Below are 16112 nucleotides of genomic sequence, written 5' to 3'. Positions count from 1 at the left end.
CGAATCCCTGCGATGGGGTGAGCTCTGTCCCAGCTTCTGCCAACCCAGCAGTTCGAAAGCACACCAGTGCAAGTAGAGAAATAGGTACCGCTGTGGTGGGAAGGTAAACAGCGTTTCCATGCGCTCTGCCTTCCGTCATGGTGTTCTGTTGTGCTAGAAGCAGTTTAGTCATGCTGCCCACATAACCCAGAAAGTTGTCTGTGGACAAACGCTGGCTCCCTCGGTCTGAAGTGAGATGAGCGCCGCAACCCCAGAGTCGCCTTTGACTGGACTTAACCCTCCAGATGTCCTTTACCACCTCCAGCTAAGACTTAGTTTCTGTATCAAAGTTCCAGAACAGAAAGTTCTTAGAAACTATATTTCCCATAGTGCACACTATGAAAGCTTTACTGAATACATGCATAAAAGTTTGCAGCTTAATGTAACAATAAATATACAGACATAAGGACCAATTCCTTTACCTGGAAAAATCTGTGGGAAGGAAGCGTCACTTTTTATTGAGCTCTTATTTACCAATTTCAATGTACAACCTTGGTGAGAGATAAAAGTGTCATTTATTCGTTCTAGAGGTTATTTTCAGCAAGGGAATTGCAATATACAACATTTAAAAATGAATAAACCAAAGGAGGGGGAATATATAAAATTGAAATAACAAAATCAGATTAAAAACAAATATTTGCAAAAGGCTTAAAGATAAATTCATTTCTATCTGAATGTGCAAGATGCTGACTTTATTAACAATATATTTAACAGATTTCAAAGCAGATTCTCAAAATGAGGTTATGTGTTTCAATGTAGATTCTTTAAGGTAGAACTAAAATGCTTTTGCTTCTTGCAAAAAGCTGTGCAGAGCTGGGAGAGGAAAAATGGCTGAGGAGAATGGATACATATATGCAAATGTGCCCACACACATACATATGTACTATAAAAATTCTTAATACAGACATGGAAATAAAACTCTAAATAATCTGAATTATGTGTACTCTCATAATTACACAGTGTACTTTGGCTACTTCCTATGCACTTGGGAGGAGGCTTATAGACTGGGGAGATCTCACAGGTATGCAGGAAAGTCCTACTTTATAGATAAAAAATCCTGCTTCACTGATCAGTGAGGTTTGAGTGGTGCACTTAACTCAGTGCAAAGGAATGTTTAGTAAAGAGTTCAGTGCAAAGTTGCAAGTCTCCTGTTGGGAGTCAGGCTGAAGGAACCTAAGTGCCTCCTTCTCTGGTTTTCTCCCTCCATATGGTCCTTTAAACGGGGATGGGGAATGCCCCCTTGCAGTTTAAGAAACCCATGGGAGTAGGACCTCTCAGGGCCTGGTTTCACCACAGGATGCTTTAAGCTGCAAGGAAAATGTCCCCTCCCAGTAAAAAGGACTGCAAGTCCAAAGCCAGGTGTGCACAGGAGTATGGAAGCTCCCTATCACCACAACATTGTCTTCAGTGGAATATGTAATTGAATACACATTCAAATGTACATACCAATCCATCATGGAATTGCCCTTGAACAGCAATATTGTGTATGTGTGTGGGGGAGAGGCTGGGGAGGTGAGCAAGGAAATTCAGCAACTGAACTCAGCAGGGATCTGTTAAGCCAGTAACAGCCTAGAGGCAACAGAGAGACTTGTATCTTCCCTGTCAGTGTCTCCTCTTCCTGCCACCCAATGGGCCATGCTTATCCCAAGCAACAGACCCTCCTGGCAGCAGAACAGGCACTCCTACAGAGATCCCGGGTTTTCTACTGTCCTCCTTTAGGTGGCGCATGGGCACAGCAGCTGGGAGTTAGCAGGAGCAGTCCCAGAATCAGTGTGCTATAGCAGTCCAAAGTCTAAACACAGGGGCAAGGTCAGAAAACAGCCCAAGGTCCAAATACAGGGTGAGGGGGACCAGCTGGGTGGCATAGGGAGCTGATGTAAAAATGCTGTGCTAGGGCCATGGGCCCAGAACTGAATGTTTTTAAACCTGAGTCTTTGCAGACCCACCCAGAACATTGTTACAAGGCACAAGTGTTGCTGGCAGGTGTAGTCTATTCACGAGAAGCAGTTCGCTCATGAGTATTCTTTTACTCCTGAGGAATTCCTTATTCCTCAGGCTGGTGGCTGACTTGGCCTACACCTTCAGCCTGGATCTTTGCTGCTTTGGGCTCAGTGTTGGCCCCTGGCCTACCTCACAACCACTGGACACAGGCTGCTTCAAGTCATCTGTTAAAGAGGATGCCTCCAGTGTGGACACGACACCCACCAGGTCTGCTGCCCACCTTCACTCCACTGGGGATCAAGGCAGGTGATCACAGTCATAAGATGCCAGGCTCATCCAGTTCTGCAGCTGCACTGGGGTTCTCCCCAGATTTTGGGTCAGGCGGGATCCTGACAGGAATACATATTAGGATGTGCATCCTGATATAGATAGGATGTGTTTTTGAGTGTGCATTCTTCTGAAAGCAACGAGGTTCAGAAAAGACAGCATTTGTGCTGGAATGTACAACTGGATGTGAATCTAATTTAGGTGTGCAGTTCACGTTATTATTATTATTTATTAAATTTATATACCACCCTTTATCTGAAGATCTTAGAACAGTTCACAAGATAAAAATAAAGAATAAAAGCACAATTTAATAGTTAAAACAAAAACAAAACATAATCCCCCTCCCACAAACACACTTTAAAGACCGAAGAATATTAATCAGCCAAAGCCTAGTTGAAGAGGAATGCTTTGCCTGGGCCTAAAGGTGTATAACGAAGGCGGCATTCCACAAACAGGGGGCTGCTGCGGAAAAGGCTCTTTCTTGTGTCGCTGCCCTCCAGGCCTCTTGTGGAAGAGGACACGAAGAAGGGCCTGACATGGTAAATGCAGAGTCCAGGTCAGTTTATATGGGGAGATATTGTGGCCCTAAGCTGTTTAAGGGTTTATAGGTCAAAACCAGCACTTGGGCCTGGAAGCTAATTGGCAGTCTGTGCAGTTTGGCCAGGATTGGTGTAATCAGGGCTTTTTTTCAGCCAGAACTGAGTTCTGGCACCACTGTAGCATTATGGCACATCAGCACATTGCTCGGGGCTGTGGGCCAAAGGCGGCGGGCACGGCACTCTGTGTTTAGTGATGGCAGCTTTGGGTGGCACAGCACTTTATGTTGTGCAGCAGAGGCTGTGGGCAGCACGGTGACTGGTGCGGTGCGGCAGAGGGCAGTGGCATAAGAAGGTTTTTAGGGGCTATCTCCCCCCCCCCAAATGCTCAACAACTTTGGGTGGGTGCTCCCCTAAGAAAAGGTCAACAAGTTCCGGCACCTCTTTTTCTAGGGAAAAAAAAAAGCCCTGGGTATAATATGCTCAAACCATCTTGCCCCAGTGATCAACCTAGCCACTGAATTCTGTGCTGGCTGGTTTCTGAACCGTCTTCAGAGGTAGCCCCACATACAACATGTTCCAGTATTCTAACCTAGAGGTTACCAGAGCATAAACAACACTATAACTAATAACATGCAAGACTTATTTTCCTCAACTATTCTCTCTCTCAACCCCCCCCCCCCCAGTTCCTAACATTTTTGGTTTAGGTTTCGTTTTGTTATGAACATTCTTTATGGAATATTATTACTATAACCTCTGAGTAAACTCAGCTGTTTGATCTATCCTTCAGAATTTATATATGTGCTATGTGGTCTGGAAGGGGGGGAACCCTACAAGACTTTGGATCTTCCACCAGTCCTAAAATAAATCGGACATAACTGTTAGCTCTTTGGTTCAGGGCAGCTGATGACTACCAGACTGGAAATAGATAATTTTTGGCTTAAAGGTAAAGGTACCCCTGCCCGTATGGGCCAGTCTTGCCAGACTCTAGGGTTGTGCGCTCATCTCACTCTAGAGGCCAGGAGCCAGCGCTGTCCGCAGACACTTCTGGGTCACGTGGCCAGCATGACAAGCTGCATCTGGCGAGCCAGCGCAGCACATGGAACGCCGTTTACCTTCCCGCCATACCTTCCCTATTTATCTACTTGCACCCGGGGGTGCTTTCGAACTGCTAGGTTGGCAGGCGCTGGGACCGAACGACGGGAGAGCACCCCACCGCGGGGATTCGAACCGCTGACCTTCTGATCGGCAAGCCCTAGGCGCTGAGGTTTTACCCACAGCGAATGCATTCTTCTGGATTGCTTGTTATATTGCCTTTTAATATCAAGAATCCCACAGTAAATTCTTAGCAAATGTACCTTCCATCTTACCTTCCATAATCTCTTCAAAAATTTATTTCATTTTGAATCTGCATATGTCTAGTATGCTCACACAGCTTAACAATTTTGTTGACCTACTGCCTTTAATAAATGTCACTTGATGCCAAGCACTAAGCTTTGTTTAAGTCTGCAGTTTTTAAGCTCAATGATTTGGCAGACATTGGTATTTTTAATGAATACAACTCACTTTGAAGTTACATAAGTTGTTAAGAAGCTATACCTAATAAAAAGCCAAGAAAAATAGTATCAGATTCTAAAAATTGCTAGCACTTGAAATAAACACCTGAAATTTCATAATATTTAGTAAAGGGAAACCACATATTCAGAAAACAGCGGGGTGACCCCACTTTCATTTTAATTAGTAAAAGTTGATCATTGTGATGAACTGGACAGTGTTGGAAGGCCTGAAACGGATCTCTGGAAGTGCACAGATTGTGGTCTCTGGAGTTCAATAGAAGCCACTGAGATAAGAGTCTGTCCCATCTGCAAAACCTTGCTCCTTTATGTGCACAGTCCTGCCCGGGGTTCAGCTACTTCATCATCTAAGGGTGCTTTTCCAGCACCCTTTAAAACATTAGCAGATCATACATACATAAAGCAGAAAACCTATTAGCCAACTCATCAACATGATGTGGCAAATAATTTCTTGCTTTGGCAACTGATAGGCATCTGATTGGCCAGAATGGAGCAGAGTGCTGTGCTAAGACAGACCTCTGGTCTGATCCAGCAGAGTCGTTCTTATGTACTGTGTGTTATTTTATTCAGCATCTACAATTGTCTTTACCTGTTTGACTGTGCACCACCATGAACTTTGGAAAGGGAGCATAAAACTGTAAAAAGAAAAACATCCCACTGATGCATGTTACTGCCAATAATAAAATACATTCTGGGCTTAATGAACATTTATTCAAACATTTATCCGGAAGAAGGTCAGGGTGATTCAGTAAGGGAGCTTCATAGATGGGTTTCAAACACCAGCACTCGTGCCTTTTAAAGTTATAATAAGGCTCTTTTTAGAAGACACAGAAAGGAGAATTATGTGACAGTAATTGCATTTCTCACAGCCTTCAGCTTTCACATCCTCCATTTTATAACCAGGAAATCTACAATCAATAACACTGTGCAGTATGTTTCTATTTACCCCACTTATTCTTCCACAGTCAAGAGGGAGTGATCATAAACTACGTAGAAGTAGGAAGCAAATCATGAGCAGAAAGTTACTTGTTCCCATAAGCAAGGCCATAACAACTGGGTGCTCTTAGTTCTGGTGAAAGAGAAGATTTCCAGCAACAGAAGCCCCGGGCAAGAGTGACCGAAAACAGAAATTTTACCTCTGTCAGTTTTTGGTCAAGAGCTTTCCCCATGGGAAGCAGCACAAACCTATACAGGACTACTCACCAGTAAGCACACTGAATTCAGTAAGTCTTAAGGCTCACCCACAGCCTAGAAAGCACAAGTCCAAGAGGTTTTCTTCTCTTGTGCTTTCTAGGTACAGGTCCAAACAGTTTTGTGTTTGCCCTGCAGCTTTCCTCAGGAAAATATGCTCTTTACTACTGAATCAGAACAAACAGCAACCTGCAGAGAACCCAATTGCTGTTTACTCCAATTTGGCAGGTAAACTGCAGCTTTTTCTGAGGGGAAGAGGCGGGACAATCAGAAGTATGGATGAGCCCTTACTTACAGATAAGTGGGAATGAGACTGATTTGCTGACAACCATTATGTAAGAGTATTTGCTAGAATCTAGACTGAATGAAGGTTCCCCAATTATTTTAACACTAATGGGAACACGGAGAGCCCTCATTCCACTGATCAGGTGCACACACATAAAAAACCTGGCTACAACCAACATTAACATTTTTATACATAGAGTTCTACATCTACTTTGCCTGTTTTTACCACAAGGTACACATTTCTAAATGTTTCTTAGATATTTTCATTCATTTCTTTTGAGCTGAGAGCTGTATTGCAAAATTTGGAGATGTGAAAAATCCAAAGGATAATTATGTTTGGATTTTTCACATCTGTAAATTTTGGAGGATAATTACATTCCAATTCATATACTAGACAAGGAGGTGCAAATTAATTTGTTTTTCATCCTTAATATTTTCTGAACTGGGAATTGCCATATCAAAGTATGCACACATACAGACACACACTTCAGTCCTCCCAATAAAACAATTGAGGGGGGTTCCTCCCCCCCCATTGCCATTCAAATTGTATGTGTGCACAGTGTCATGTGATCAATTTTGTGGGGTGGGGCATATCTCCCATCCAATATTTTATTCAAGTTGGCACCCCTGATCCCCATTATATATCAATGCTCTGTAATATTAAACAGAATGCTCGGGAGGAGTTATCTGTGTGTGCTCCAAAGCTGCTGTACCCACACAGTTAATTAGTAGTAAATCAAAATGTATTTCTGCTCCAAAACATTAGGTAATTGTCAGAGAAGGAGGATTTTTCCAGTAAAGCAAGGGGATATTGGCCTGGAGTCAAGAGGAAAGAGTTGCAGCTTCCTAGTTGTGAGCACCACTTCGCCTTCCAAAAGAAATAGTGGGTACTATTTAATAAATAGTATGTGGATATTTGCCTGCTTCAAAAATATCGAAGTAACAGGTCTCTAAATTGGGGGAGAAAATTAAAGAAGAGGAGATTAAGCTGAGGTTTTCTTCCCATCTTCTTTCTTTCAAAAAATCTAATTAATTTGTCAGTGTTCTCTGAGAAGACAAGACTTTAATAAAACTGCATTGAGAAATGAGAGTGAAGGGGAACATGTTAAAAAAGTAAATTAATAATCTTTTCAGCAGGCTTAGTTTCCTTAAAGGCAAGTAACAAAATCTAGCTGGATTTGTTGTACAAAAATTGAACTTTGATGATATAATATAATCCCAAGGTAAGAATGCTTAAAGGGCCAAATCTATGAAGAGTGAATAATTCTATTCACTTGCAATACAACCATCTAGTATTTATTGAATTACCTATTTACATTTATGAGAACTTATTTAACATATAATTACATTCTTTCCATAGCAGCGGTATTTGTATAGTGTGCATTAATGAGTTTTAAAATAATTATGTTTATTCCATAAGAGTGGTATTTGTATAGTGTGCATTAAATAGTTTGAAAATAAAATGAGCTATCTAAACCATTATTTCCCAGTTGATTCTGTCTGCAGAATGCATTATGTTTGTCCCAAAGAAGTGCTGACTACCAGAACAAAATCCAGATGCAGGAAAGCAGGTTGTCTCTGTGGCTAGGAAAATGCACAGGGGCTGAGGTCCAAAGGGTTCACAGCACATCATGCACTTCTGGCTCACTTATATGGCACACATGTCAAACTGAAATTGTATCATCAGAGCCCCAAGCCTCACCTTTGTGTCTGCTGCTAGCAGAGAAACCATGTTATATCATTATGTCAGGACATGAGGAACTCTCTCACCCCCGTCAACAGAAAGCTAAGGGCTCTTCCCCCCACCCCCACCACATTTTCTTAAATCCAGAATTTAAGGGCTCAGAAAGCAAAGGCGGTTTGCAGAAAGAAAGAAAAATGAGAGCTTCATTAACGTGTAACTGTGAAATTTTGGATCCCCTCCAAACCAATGTCAAAGTTGTGTGCTTGTTTTGTGCCATCTTGTATCGCAAACCCTGTGTTTTAAAGCTCTCAACAAACTGAGTATCAATTACTGTACCCCTGGGGGACACAGGTACCCTCTCAAAAGCCAACATTGTCTGATTCACTTCAAAGCGGTGCCAGACTTTTGCACTCCTTGGAGCCAATCAGACATTGTCAGATTTTGAGTGCAGTTAGCTACAGTGGCATGAACTAGGAACTCAGTTTTTTAGTATCAATTTCTCATTTTGGGAGCAGGATTTGCGATGCAGAAGAGTTAGAAAGTATTGCAAAGTTTGACACAGTTTTGGAGTGAATCAAACAACGTTGGCTTTTGGAGGGATACCTGTGGCCCCCGGTTTGAGTATCAATTACTCAGGTTGGGATGAGGTACCAAACATAGAGTTTGCAGTGCAAAAGCAATCACAATATTTTGGCACCAGTTTGAAGGGGGTCCAACATTTCAGAATTACATGTTAATGAAGCTAAAAACAAGAAGTGGGGAGAAGATGGAGTTATTTGATGTCACATCCACACCACACATTCAAAACACTCTCATACCCCTTTAAAAGTCATGCCCCCCCCCACAAAGAATCCCAGGAACTGTAGTTTGTTAAAGGTGCTTGGAGTTGCAGCTGTTGGAGGTAAACTACAATTCCCAGGTTTCTTTGTGGGAAGCCAAGACAACTAAAGTGGTATAAATGTGCTTTAAATGTCTGGTGTGGATGTAACCTAAGTTTAAGCTTTGCCTCCTCTGACAGAGACTTTCCCAAAACTCACTTCTTATGCACTTCATGCAAATAGGATTGTGTAAGGGAAGGATTGTAATGGAGCTACTTGCACAGGGCGTTTGAACTGCATAAGAACCTTTTAAACCACGAGACTCTGGGGGTGAGGACGATCAACATTTAGAAAAATTGCTTCAAGCTACTCTGATACCACAGTCTAGAACTCTAATGAGTTTGGCTCCTGCCAAAATCTGTGTTGCCATTCACAATGATAAGGCAGCTTTTAAACAAGAGCCCTCTGCCTCTGTCATTGTTTGTGGATGTTACTGGCCATTCAGCGATGAGCTCCGTTTAAAAGCTGGGTCTGCTTAAGAAATCAGCTGTCACTTCTCCATGCTTTTAGAGGTCGCAATATTACACAGACATTCTGAAGGGGAAAGATTTTTTTCACAGGCACAGTGCTTCTTTTGCACAAATCATTCCCATAATTGCTACACTGAGAGCTATTATGCAAAACACAGTAGCAGAATGATAAGAGCCATGATTCCTTACCTGTATTCTTCTATGAGGATTTAAATACCACTTTAAAGGGTTAGCATAGTATAACAAAATTGGTTAGCAGTTAAGAGCTGGGCTCAGAAGCAACATTCCCACTCATCACCTATGATTCCTCCTCCATGTGTCTTAAGCCTGTCAGTTAATGCATCACTATATAAAGATGGAAAGAGAAGGAGTAAAACTATAAGGAAGAAGCATACAACTCTGGAGAAAAGGGCAACTTGTCAACCTCACAAGCAATTATGGAAGAGAAAATTACATAAATCCTTTCCCAATTCTAGAAAAAAGCTCCTTCAAAAACAACCAATTATATATGTGGGCCTTTGTCAGGAAAAAAATAAATACATAATAATGATGATGATAATTTGTGCTTTTAAAAAATTAAGAGTTGTAGTATCGCTTCATTTTTGCTAGGTGAATCTTGATATGATTTTATTTGCTTTAATATGCCACAGCATATTAATCTGCCCTGAGATCTTCAGATGAAGATATATATTTGCATTCTGCTTTTCCAACGATAAATGTTGAGCTCAAAAATGCTCACAATAATCACAATAGCATTTTTTAAAACCTCAAACATTGCAATCATTATAATATCAAACACAATGGCATATAAATAAAGCAAACAAGAGCAACAGATTCATCAAAACAATTAATACAATTCAATAAAGTTACAATAACTCATACTGTTATCAGGATACTTGCTAATCATGTGGAACCTTCCTCTAGACTAGAACAATAAAAATGGATTAGCTGTGCCCCATGGTTATCAAATGCATTGTTTTGCAACACTACAATGGGTGGAAGCCTCTTTCATTGTCTATGAACTATAAACACTTACACAGAACTATACATTAAAAAACCCATTTGGGATGGGCGGGAAAGGTTGTTAAGTCAGTGACAGCTGTTGTCAGCTTCAGATGTAGTTGAGGAAAAAGGATTATCTGGAGTCCTCTTACTGAAGTTATAACTTATTGCATTTATCATTGGGCTCTGTTAGCACAGGAAGATCCTCTGGTACAGATTTAACCTACTTCTTGAATCAAAAAGGCAGAGTTACAAAAAATGGCATCCCACATAGAGTTCTTTCGCATCATGTGTAGTACAACTTTTCTGTGTTGTGACATCATCACACTGTGTGCTCCGCTTCCCTTGCTCCACATCACTGAGTGCTGCTGGCAGGACAGGAAAACACACAATGTGACAGCATCACAAGAGAGGGTTAGTGATCCAACATGTTACAAGAGAGAACAGAAGGACTGGACAAAGAGATGCCAGTTGCAGCAGCAGCAGCAGCAGCCTCATGTTGAACAAGATCTGTGTTTCTGACCCCCTCCTTGCAAAAAAGGGGGGGGGACAACCCGATGGAGCCAAGAGCTTTTAGAAAGCTGCAAATGCAAGTTCATCAGTGCTCTTCATGAAGATAAAAAGGGGGCAATTATCTGCACAGATTATTATGGATGTACCTCTCATGGCTTCCTTCTGTGATATGATACAGACGATTAGCACCTCCATCAGCACATGCTCTCAGAACAGCTGGAAGGAAAGGGAGAAGCTGTCAAGAACCTGACATCATAACCAAGTAACAAATTTATTTACACGGAAATATTTCCTACAGCACAGCATAGCTCTGTGCCAAAATGACAGAAATACTTATTTCGTTAAACGACGTACGCACTGACCTTCAGCAGGGCTTCCAGGACTGTTTACAAAAACAAGATGAAAAACACAAGTAAAACATAACAACGTGCTTAAAAAGAAAAATAAATTAAAATACAGTCAATATCCGTCACTACAAGGATAATGAACATTGGTGGTAAAAGAAAAAGAATGAGAGAATTACACCACCTGGGTATCACCAGCCATTACTGTAAAGGGAAGCATGGCGCCAGTTAAGGCTGGGCGATGCCAGCTTTTCAACATTGCAATGTATCACCAGCCAAACATCGTGATCTGGCAATATACCACAATGTTGAAACAGAGGAAGAGGCTGGCTAGGAGGCCTCAGCAGTCCTTAAGGCAGAGCCTTCCAAATTGTGTGTCACGACACTTTAGTGTGTCAGCTGTGGTGTGTAGGTTTGTTGCGCCAAGGCTCCCCATGCTCCTCCTGGGCCTGGAAAGGGGTTAGTTTAACCTCTGGTTTGCTAGTAAAAGTGAATTACTGTTTTGCGAAATGATGCTTGTCTAGAAAGTGTGTCACCAAAATGAAAAGTTTGGAAAGCTCTGCCTTAAGGCTTTGGCAGTCCTTAAGGCTTTCATTTCCACCTTCAACAGATAATGAAAAGTAATAATTGTCCCTACACCAAACATAGTTAAAATACACATCAAACTTCAAATATTTTATATTAAAAAACAGCACTTCAGCACAGCTGGGGCCATTTCCTTTTATAAGTTATGAGGTCATCTGAAACATCTTAATTCTTGAAAGCAGCATAATCAAGTCTGATAGATCATATAGGCTGCTCATCCAGGAGAGCCAGAAATTAATTTTTTTTGCTAACTGGATTTCCTCCCATATTTTTGCTCTTAGCACTTCAGTTTCTCTATACTTTAAAAGTTACTTAGCAAGTATGGTAATTATCCAAGGTACTGATCTTTTCCTAGCATGTTAATGATTCACATCAGTATGAACTAGAACCAAAGGTTTTCTCGCTAAATAGAGGCAGTTAACTGATGGGAAAAGGGTCAATAACTGTATTATTTTCATAGCTACGGCTCAAATTGTGCTTGGTTTTCTTAAACAGCAAGTATTATAAATAGGAAATCTTTCACAAATGAGAGCTAGAAAGGGAAAATAACAGAATATAGAAAGTGATTACTTTTGATGCCCTTTAGAACTCCACAGATGAGGGTGCATTATCAATAATGATCTCAGAGTTAGAGTCTTTGGAAACTCAGCAATAATTCATACATGTGTATTATTATTATTTCTTACAATAGTGCTGTAATGTAGAAGTTTGCTGGCCAAGACAGAAGATTGAATAAATACACGTGCCTTGGATGTTATATGGCTTACAATCTTCCATTGGCAATAAATGCTTCCATTGCTTGTTAACATGATTAAGTATCATGGGACGTCAAGAAGCACTTCAAACACTGCATTTTAGCTGTTCTCCCAAGATGCCTTAAGCCAGGGGTTCGCAAAGGGTGTAGGGATGGCAAGAATGGCAGAAAAATTCAAGGACAATCAAAGAACTATTTAAACATTTCAGTGTAGTACGGTATCAAAATATTTTTTTAAAAAATCTGTGGAATATGGATAGATATCTTTTCAAAATGAGAGCAAGAACATCAAGTGATACTGAGGACAATCAGAGCTGTCATCCAGAATAGCTGTTTGAGCACTGCTGGAGAATAGCAATGGCTGCTCTAAAGTTCTCCATGACATATTGTTGTAAATAGAGATTTTCAACTCTGAAAAATATGAAAGATCAGAAAAGAGAAAGCCTTCTTTGAACTAATGAGGAGATGAGAGTTGTCTCAAATTAGACCTAGATTACCTGGCAAAAGCAAGCTCACTGAGTTTGTAAGAGGCTTGATGATTTATATTTTGGAAATAATTCATGTTACTATATCTGCATTGCTTTATACTTTCTGGATGTCCCATGATCATATTATAAAAGTAGTTGCATTCTATGTCTCGCCAGAGTGATGCATGCCCTAGTTATCTCCCACTTGGACTACTGCAATGCGCTCTACGTGGGGCTACCTTTGAAGGTGACCCGGAAACTGCAATTAATCCAGAATGCAGCAGCTAGACTGGTGATTGGGAGCGGCCGCCGAGGCCTACATTGAAAGACCTACATTGGCTCCCAGTACGATTCCGAGAACAATTCAAAGTGTTGGTGCTAACCTTGAAAGCCCTAAACAGCCTCGGTCCTGTATACCTGAAGGAGCGTCTCCACCCCCATCGTTCTACCTGGACACTGAGGTCCAGCACCGAGGGCCTTCTGGCGGTTCCCTCCCTGCAAGAAGTGAGGTTACAGGGAACCAGACAGAGGGCCTTCTCGGTGGTGGCGCCCGCCCTGTGGAACGCCCTCCCATCAGATGTGAAGGAAATAAGCAGCTATCTTCTCTTTAAAAGACACCTGAAGGCAGCCCTGTTTAGGGAAGTTTTTAATATTTAATCTTGTGTTTTTTTTAACACTTGATTGGAAGCCATCCAGAGTGGCTGGGGAAACTCAGCCAGATGGGCGGGGTATAAATAATTTATTATTATTATTATTTATCAAGCACTGCTAGGAGTTGTTTCTTTTTGTTTTCCAATGTATTTATTATCAATTAAAAAAAATCAGTGAGGCATTCAGCAATTTTTTATTGTGAAAGTGTGGTCCAGAGAAAAAAGTTTGAGAACTTTAAGTCTTAAGTGCTTAGCTAAAAATACAACAGATCAATGTGAAAAACACGCACCTGCAAACACAAGTATCATATAAGCTTCACTCATCAAGGAACCACGGTTGGCTGTAGATTCCTGTTGAGTGCATACGCCATGGCAAGCTAGCAATACGTGAAATGGTTACCCAACTGCTACTTCATATTCCCAATTAGAAGAGTTCCAGTGTATTACCTTCAATTTCTATTTGTTGCTGCCAGTTCCACAATCCTGCTTCACAAAAGGGAAAGGCAGCAGCTACCTTGGTCCTCTCCAGCCTAGTTATTGCAAAAATGCAGTAAGACCTGCACCAGTAAGTTCATACTTCCAGAAGAAGAGACTGACCAGCATTGCTCTCCCCAACATTTGCTTTTTGCTGCTGTCAGCCTTCTCTGGAAGAGAGGTGCAGGACTCAACTGTATGTCATTACTCTCCCCTCTGAACTGTTTTTAAGCCATACTTCTTGGGCTACAACAAAACTGGTACCAGAAACTTTATTCTCAGTTAACTTTCGTTTTTGCTTTGTATTTATGTACTTAAGTTTACAGAGTGTGTGTGTGAGTGTTTGTAATATTGAATTTATTATGTCTTTGCTAAATTGCTGGTTTTTGTTATTTTGAATTTACTGACATGTTCTGCATTTTTTATGCTTGAATTTCCAATGTCCTATATTCTAATATTTCAAGTGTTTGCTTGAAAGCCACTTGAGGCATTGCTCATTGTGGAAAAGTGGCATATATGTAAAATCAACCAATCAATCAATTGAGGGTTACTCTGTGAGCAGTTCCCCTTCATGGATCACTGCCTTGCCGTGGCGAAGGGGCTTGAAGAACTCAGAGAAGCTATGAACTATGCCGAGCAGGGCAGCCAAGATGAACAGGTCATAGTGGAGAGTTTTGACCAAACGTGATCCACCTGGAGGAGGAACCGGCAAGCCACTCCAGTATCCCTGCCAAGAAAACTCCATGGACAAAGACAACAGGCATATAAAAGATATGACGCTGGAAGATGAGCCCCTCAGGTCGGAAGGCGTCCAACATGCTACTGGGGAAGAGTGGAGGGCAAGTACAAGTAGATCCAGAGCTGATGAAGCGGCTGGGCCAAAGCCGAAAGGACGCTCAGTTGCGGATATGCCTGGAAGCGAAAGGAAAGTCCAATGCTGTAAAGAAAAATATTGCATAGGAACCTGGAATGTAAGAACCATGAACCTGGGTAAGTTGGAGGTGGTCAAAAATGAGATGGCAAGAATAAATATTGACATCCTGGGCATCAGTGAACTAAAATGGACGGGAATGGGTGAATTCAGTTCGGATGACCATCATATCTACTACTGTGGGCAAGAAACCCGTAAAAGAAATGGAGTGGCCCTCATAGTCAACAAAAGAGTGGCGAAAGCTATACTGGGATGCAATCTCAAAAATGATAGAATGATCTCGATACGAATCCAAGGCAGACCTTTTAACATCACAGTAATCCAAGTTTATGCACCAACTACTTGTGCTGAAGAAACTGAAATTGACCAATTCTATGAAGACTTACAAGACCTTATAGAAGTGACACCAAAGAAGGATGTTCTTCTCATTATAGGGGATTGGAATGCTAAAGTAGGGAGTCAAGAGATAAAAGGAACAACTGGCAAGTTTGGCCTTGGAGATCAAAACGAAGCAGGGCAAAGGCTAATAGAGTTCTGCCAAGAGAACAAGTTGGTCATCACAAACACGCTTTTCCAACAACACAAGAGACGACTCTACACATGGACATCACCAGATGGGCAGCATCGAAATCAGATTGATTATATTCTCTGCAGCCAAAGATGGAGAAGCTCTATACAGTCAGCAAAAACAAGACCTGGAGCTGACTGTGGCTCAGATCATCAGCTTCTTAGAGCAAAATTCAAGCTTAAACTGAAGAAAGTAGGAAAAACCACTGGGCCGGTAAGATACAATCTAAGTCAAATCCCTTATGAATACACAGTGGAAGTGAGGAACAGGTTTAAGGATTTAGATTTGGTGGACAGAATGCCTGAAGAACTATGGATGGAGGCTCGTAACATTATACAGGAGGCAGCAACGAAAACCATCCCAATGAAAAGGAAATGCAAGAAAGCCAAGTGGCTGTCCAATGAGGCCTTACAAATAGCAGGGGAGAGAAGGCAAGCAAAATGCGAGGGAGATGGTGAAAGATACAGGAAATTGAATGCAGATTTCCAAAGAATAGCAAGGAGAGACAAGAAGACCTTCTTAAACGAGCAATGCAAAGAAATAGAGGAAAGCAATAGAATGGGAAGAACCAGAGATCTGTTCAAGAAAATTGGAGATATGAAAGGAACATTTTGTACAAAGATTTCCATAATAAAGGACAAAAGTGGAAAGGACCTAACAGAAGCAGAAGACATCAAGAAGAGGTGGCAAGAATACACAGAGGAATTATACCAGAAAGATATGGATGTCTCGTACACCCCAGGTAGTGGGGTTGCTGACCTTGAGCCAGACATCCTGGAAAGTGAAGTCAAATGGGCCTTAGAAAGCACTGCAAACAACAAGGCCAGTGGAAGTGATGGTATTCCAGCTGAACTATTTAAAATTTTAAAAGATGATGCTGTTAAGGTGCTACACTCAAT

At 41.4% G+C, this 16112-nt stretch overlaps 1 protein-coding gene across 7 annotated transcripts in view; it reads right to left on the bottom strand.

Moving 5' to 3' along the window:
• The window catches only part of TPK1 (thiamin pyrophosphokinase 1), a 251460-nt gene that overhangs the window by 155468 nt on the left and 79880 nt on the right, over nucleotides 1-16112 (bottom strand). For all 7 annotated transcript variants that reach the window (XR_014173172.1, XM_081931180.1, XM_081931184.1 and 4 more), the window contains one exon: nucleotides 10587-10656. Coding sequence is in view for 5 of the 7 variants with exons in the window: in XM_081931180.1 (XP_081787306.1) it covers nucleotides 10587-10656 (70 nt within the window). In the remaining 2 variants the exon portion in view is untranslated. The remainder of the gene's footprint in view (nucleotides 1-10586; nucleotides 10657-16112) is intronic.

Source organism: Podarcis melisellensis, assembly GCF_964234715.1.
Source record: "Podarcis melisellensis genome assembly, chromosome: 12".
Classification (NCBI taxonomy): domain Eukaryota; kingdom Metazoa; phylum Chordata; class Lepidosauria; order Squamata; family Lacertidae; genus Podarcis; species Podarcis melisellensis.
Note: the sequence above shows the minus strand (reverse complement) of the source record. Positions and strands in the feature narration are given on the sequence as shown.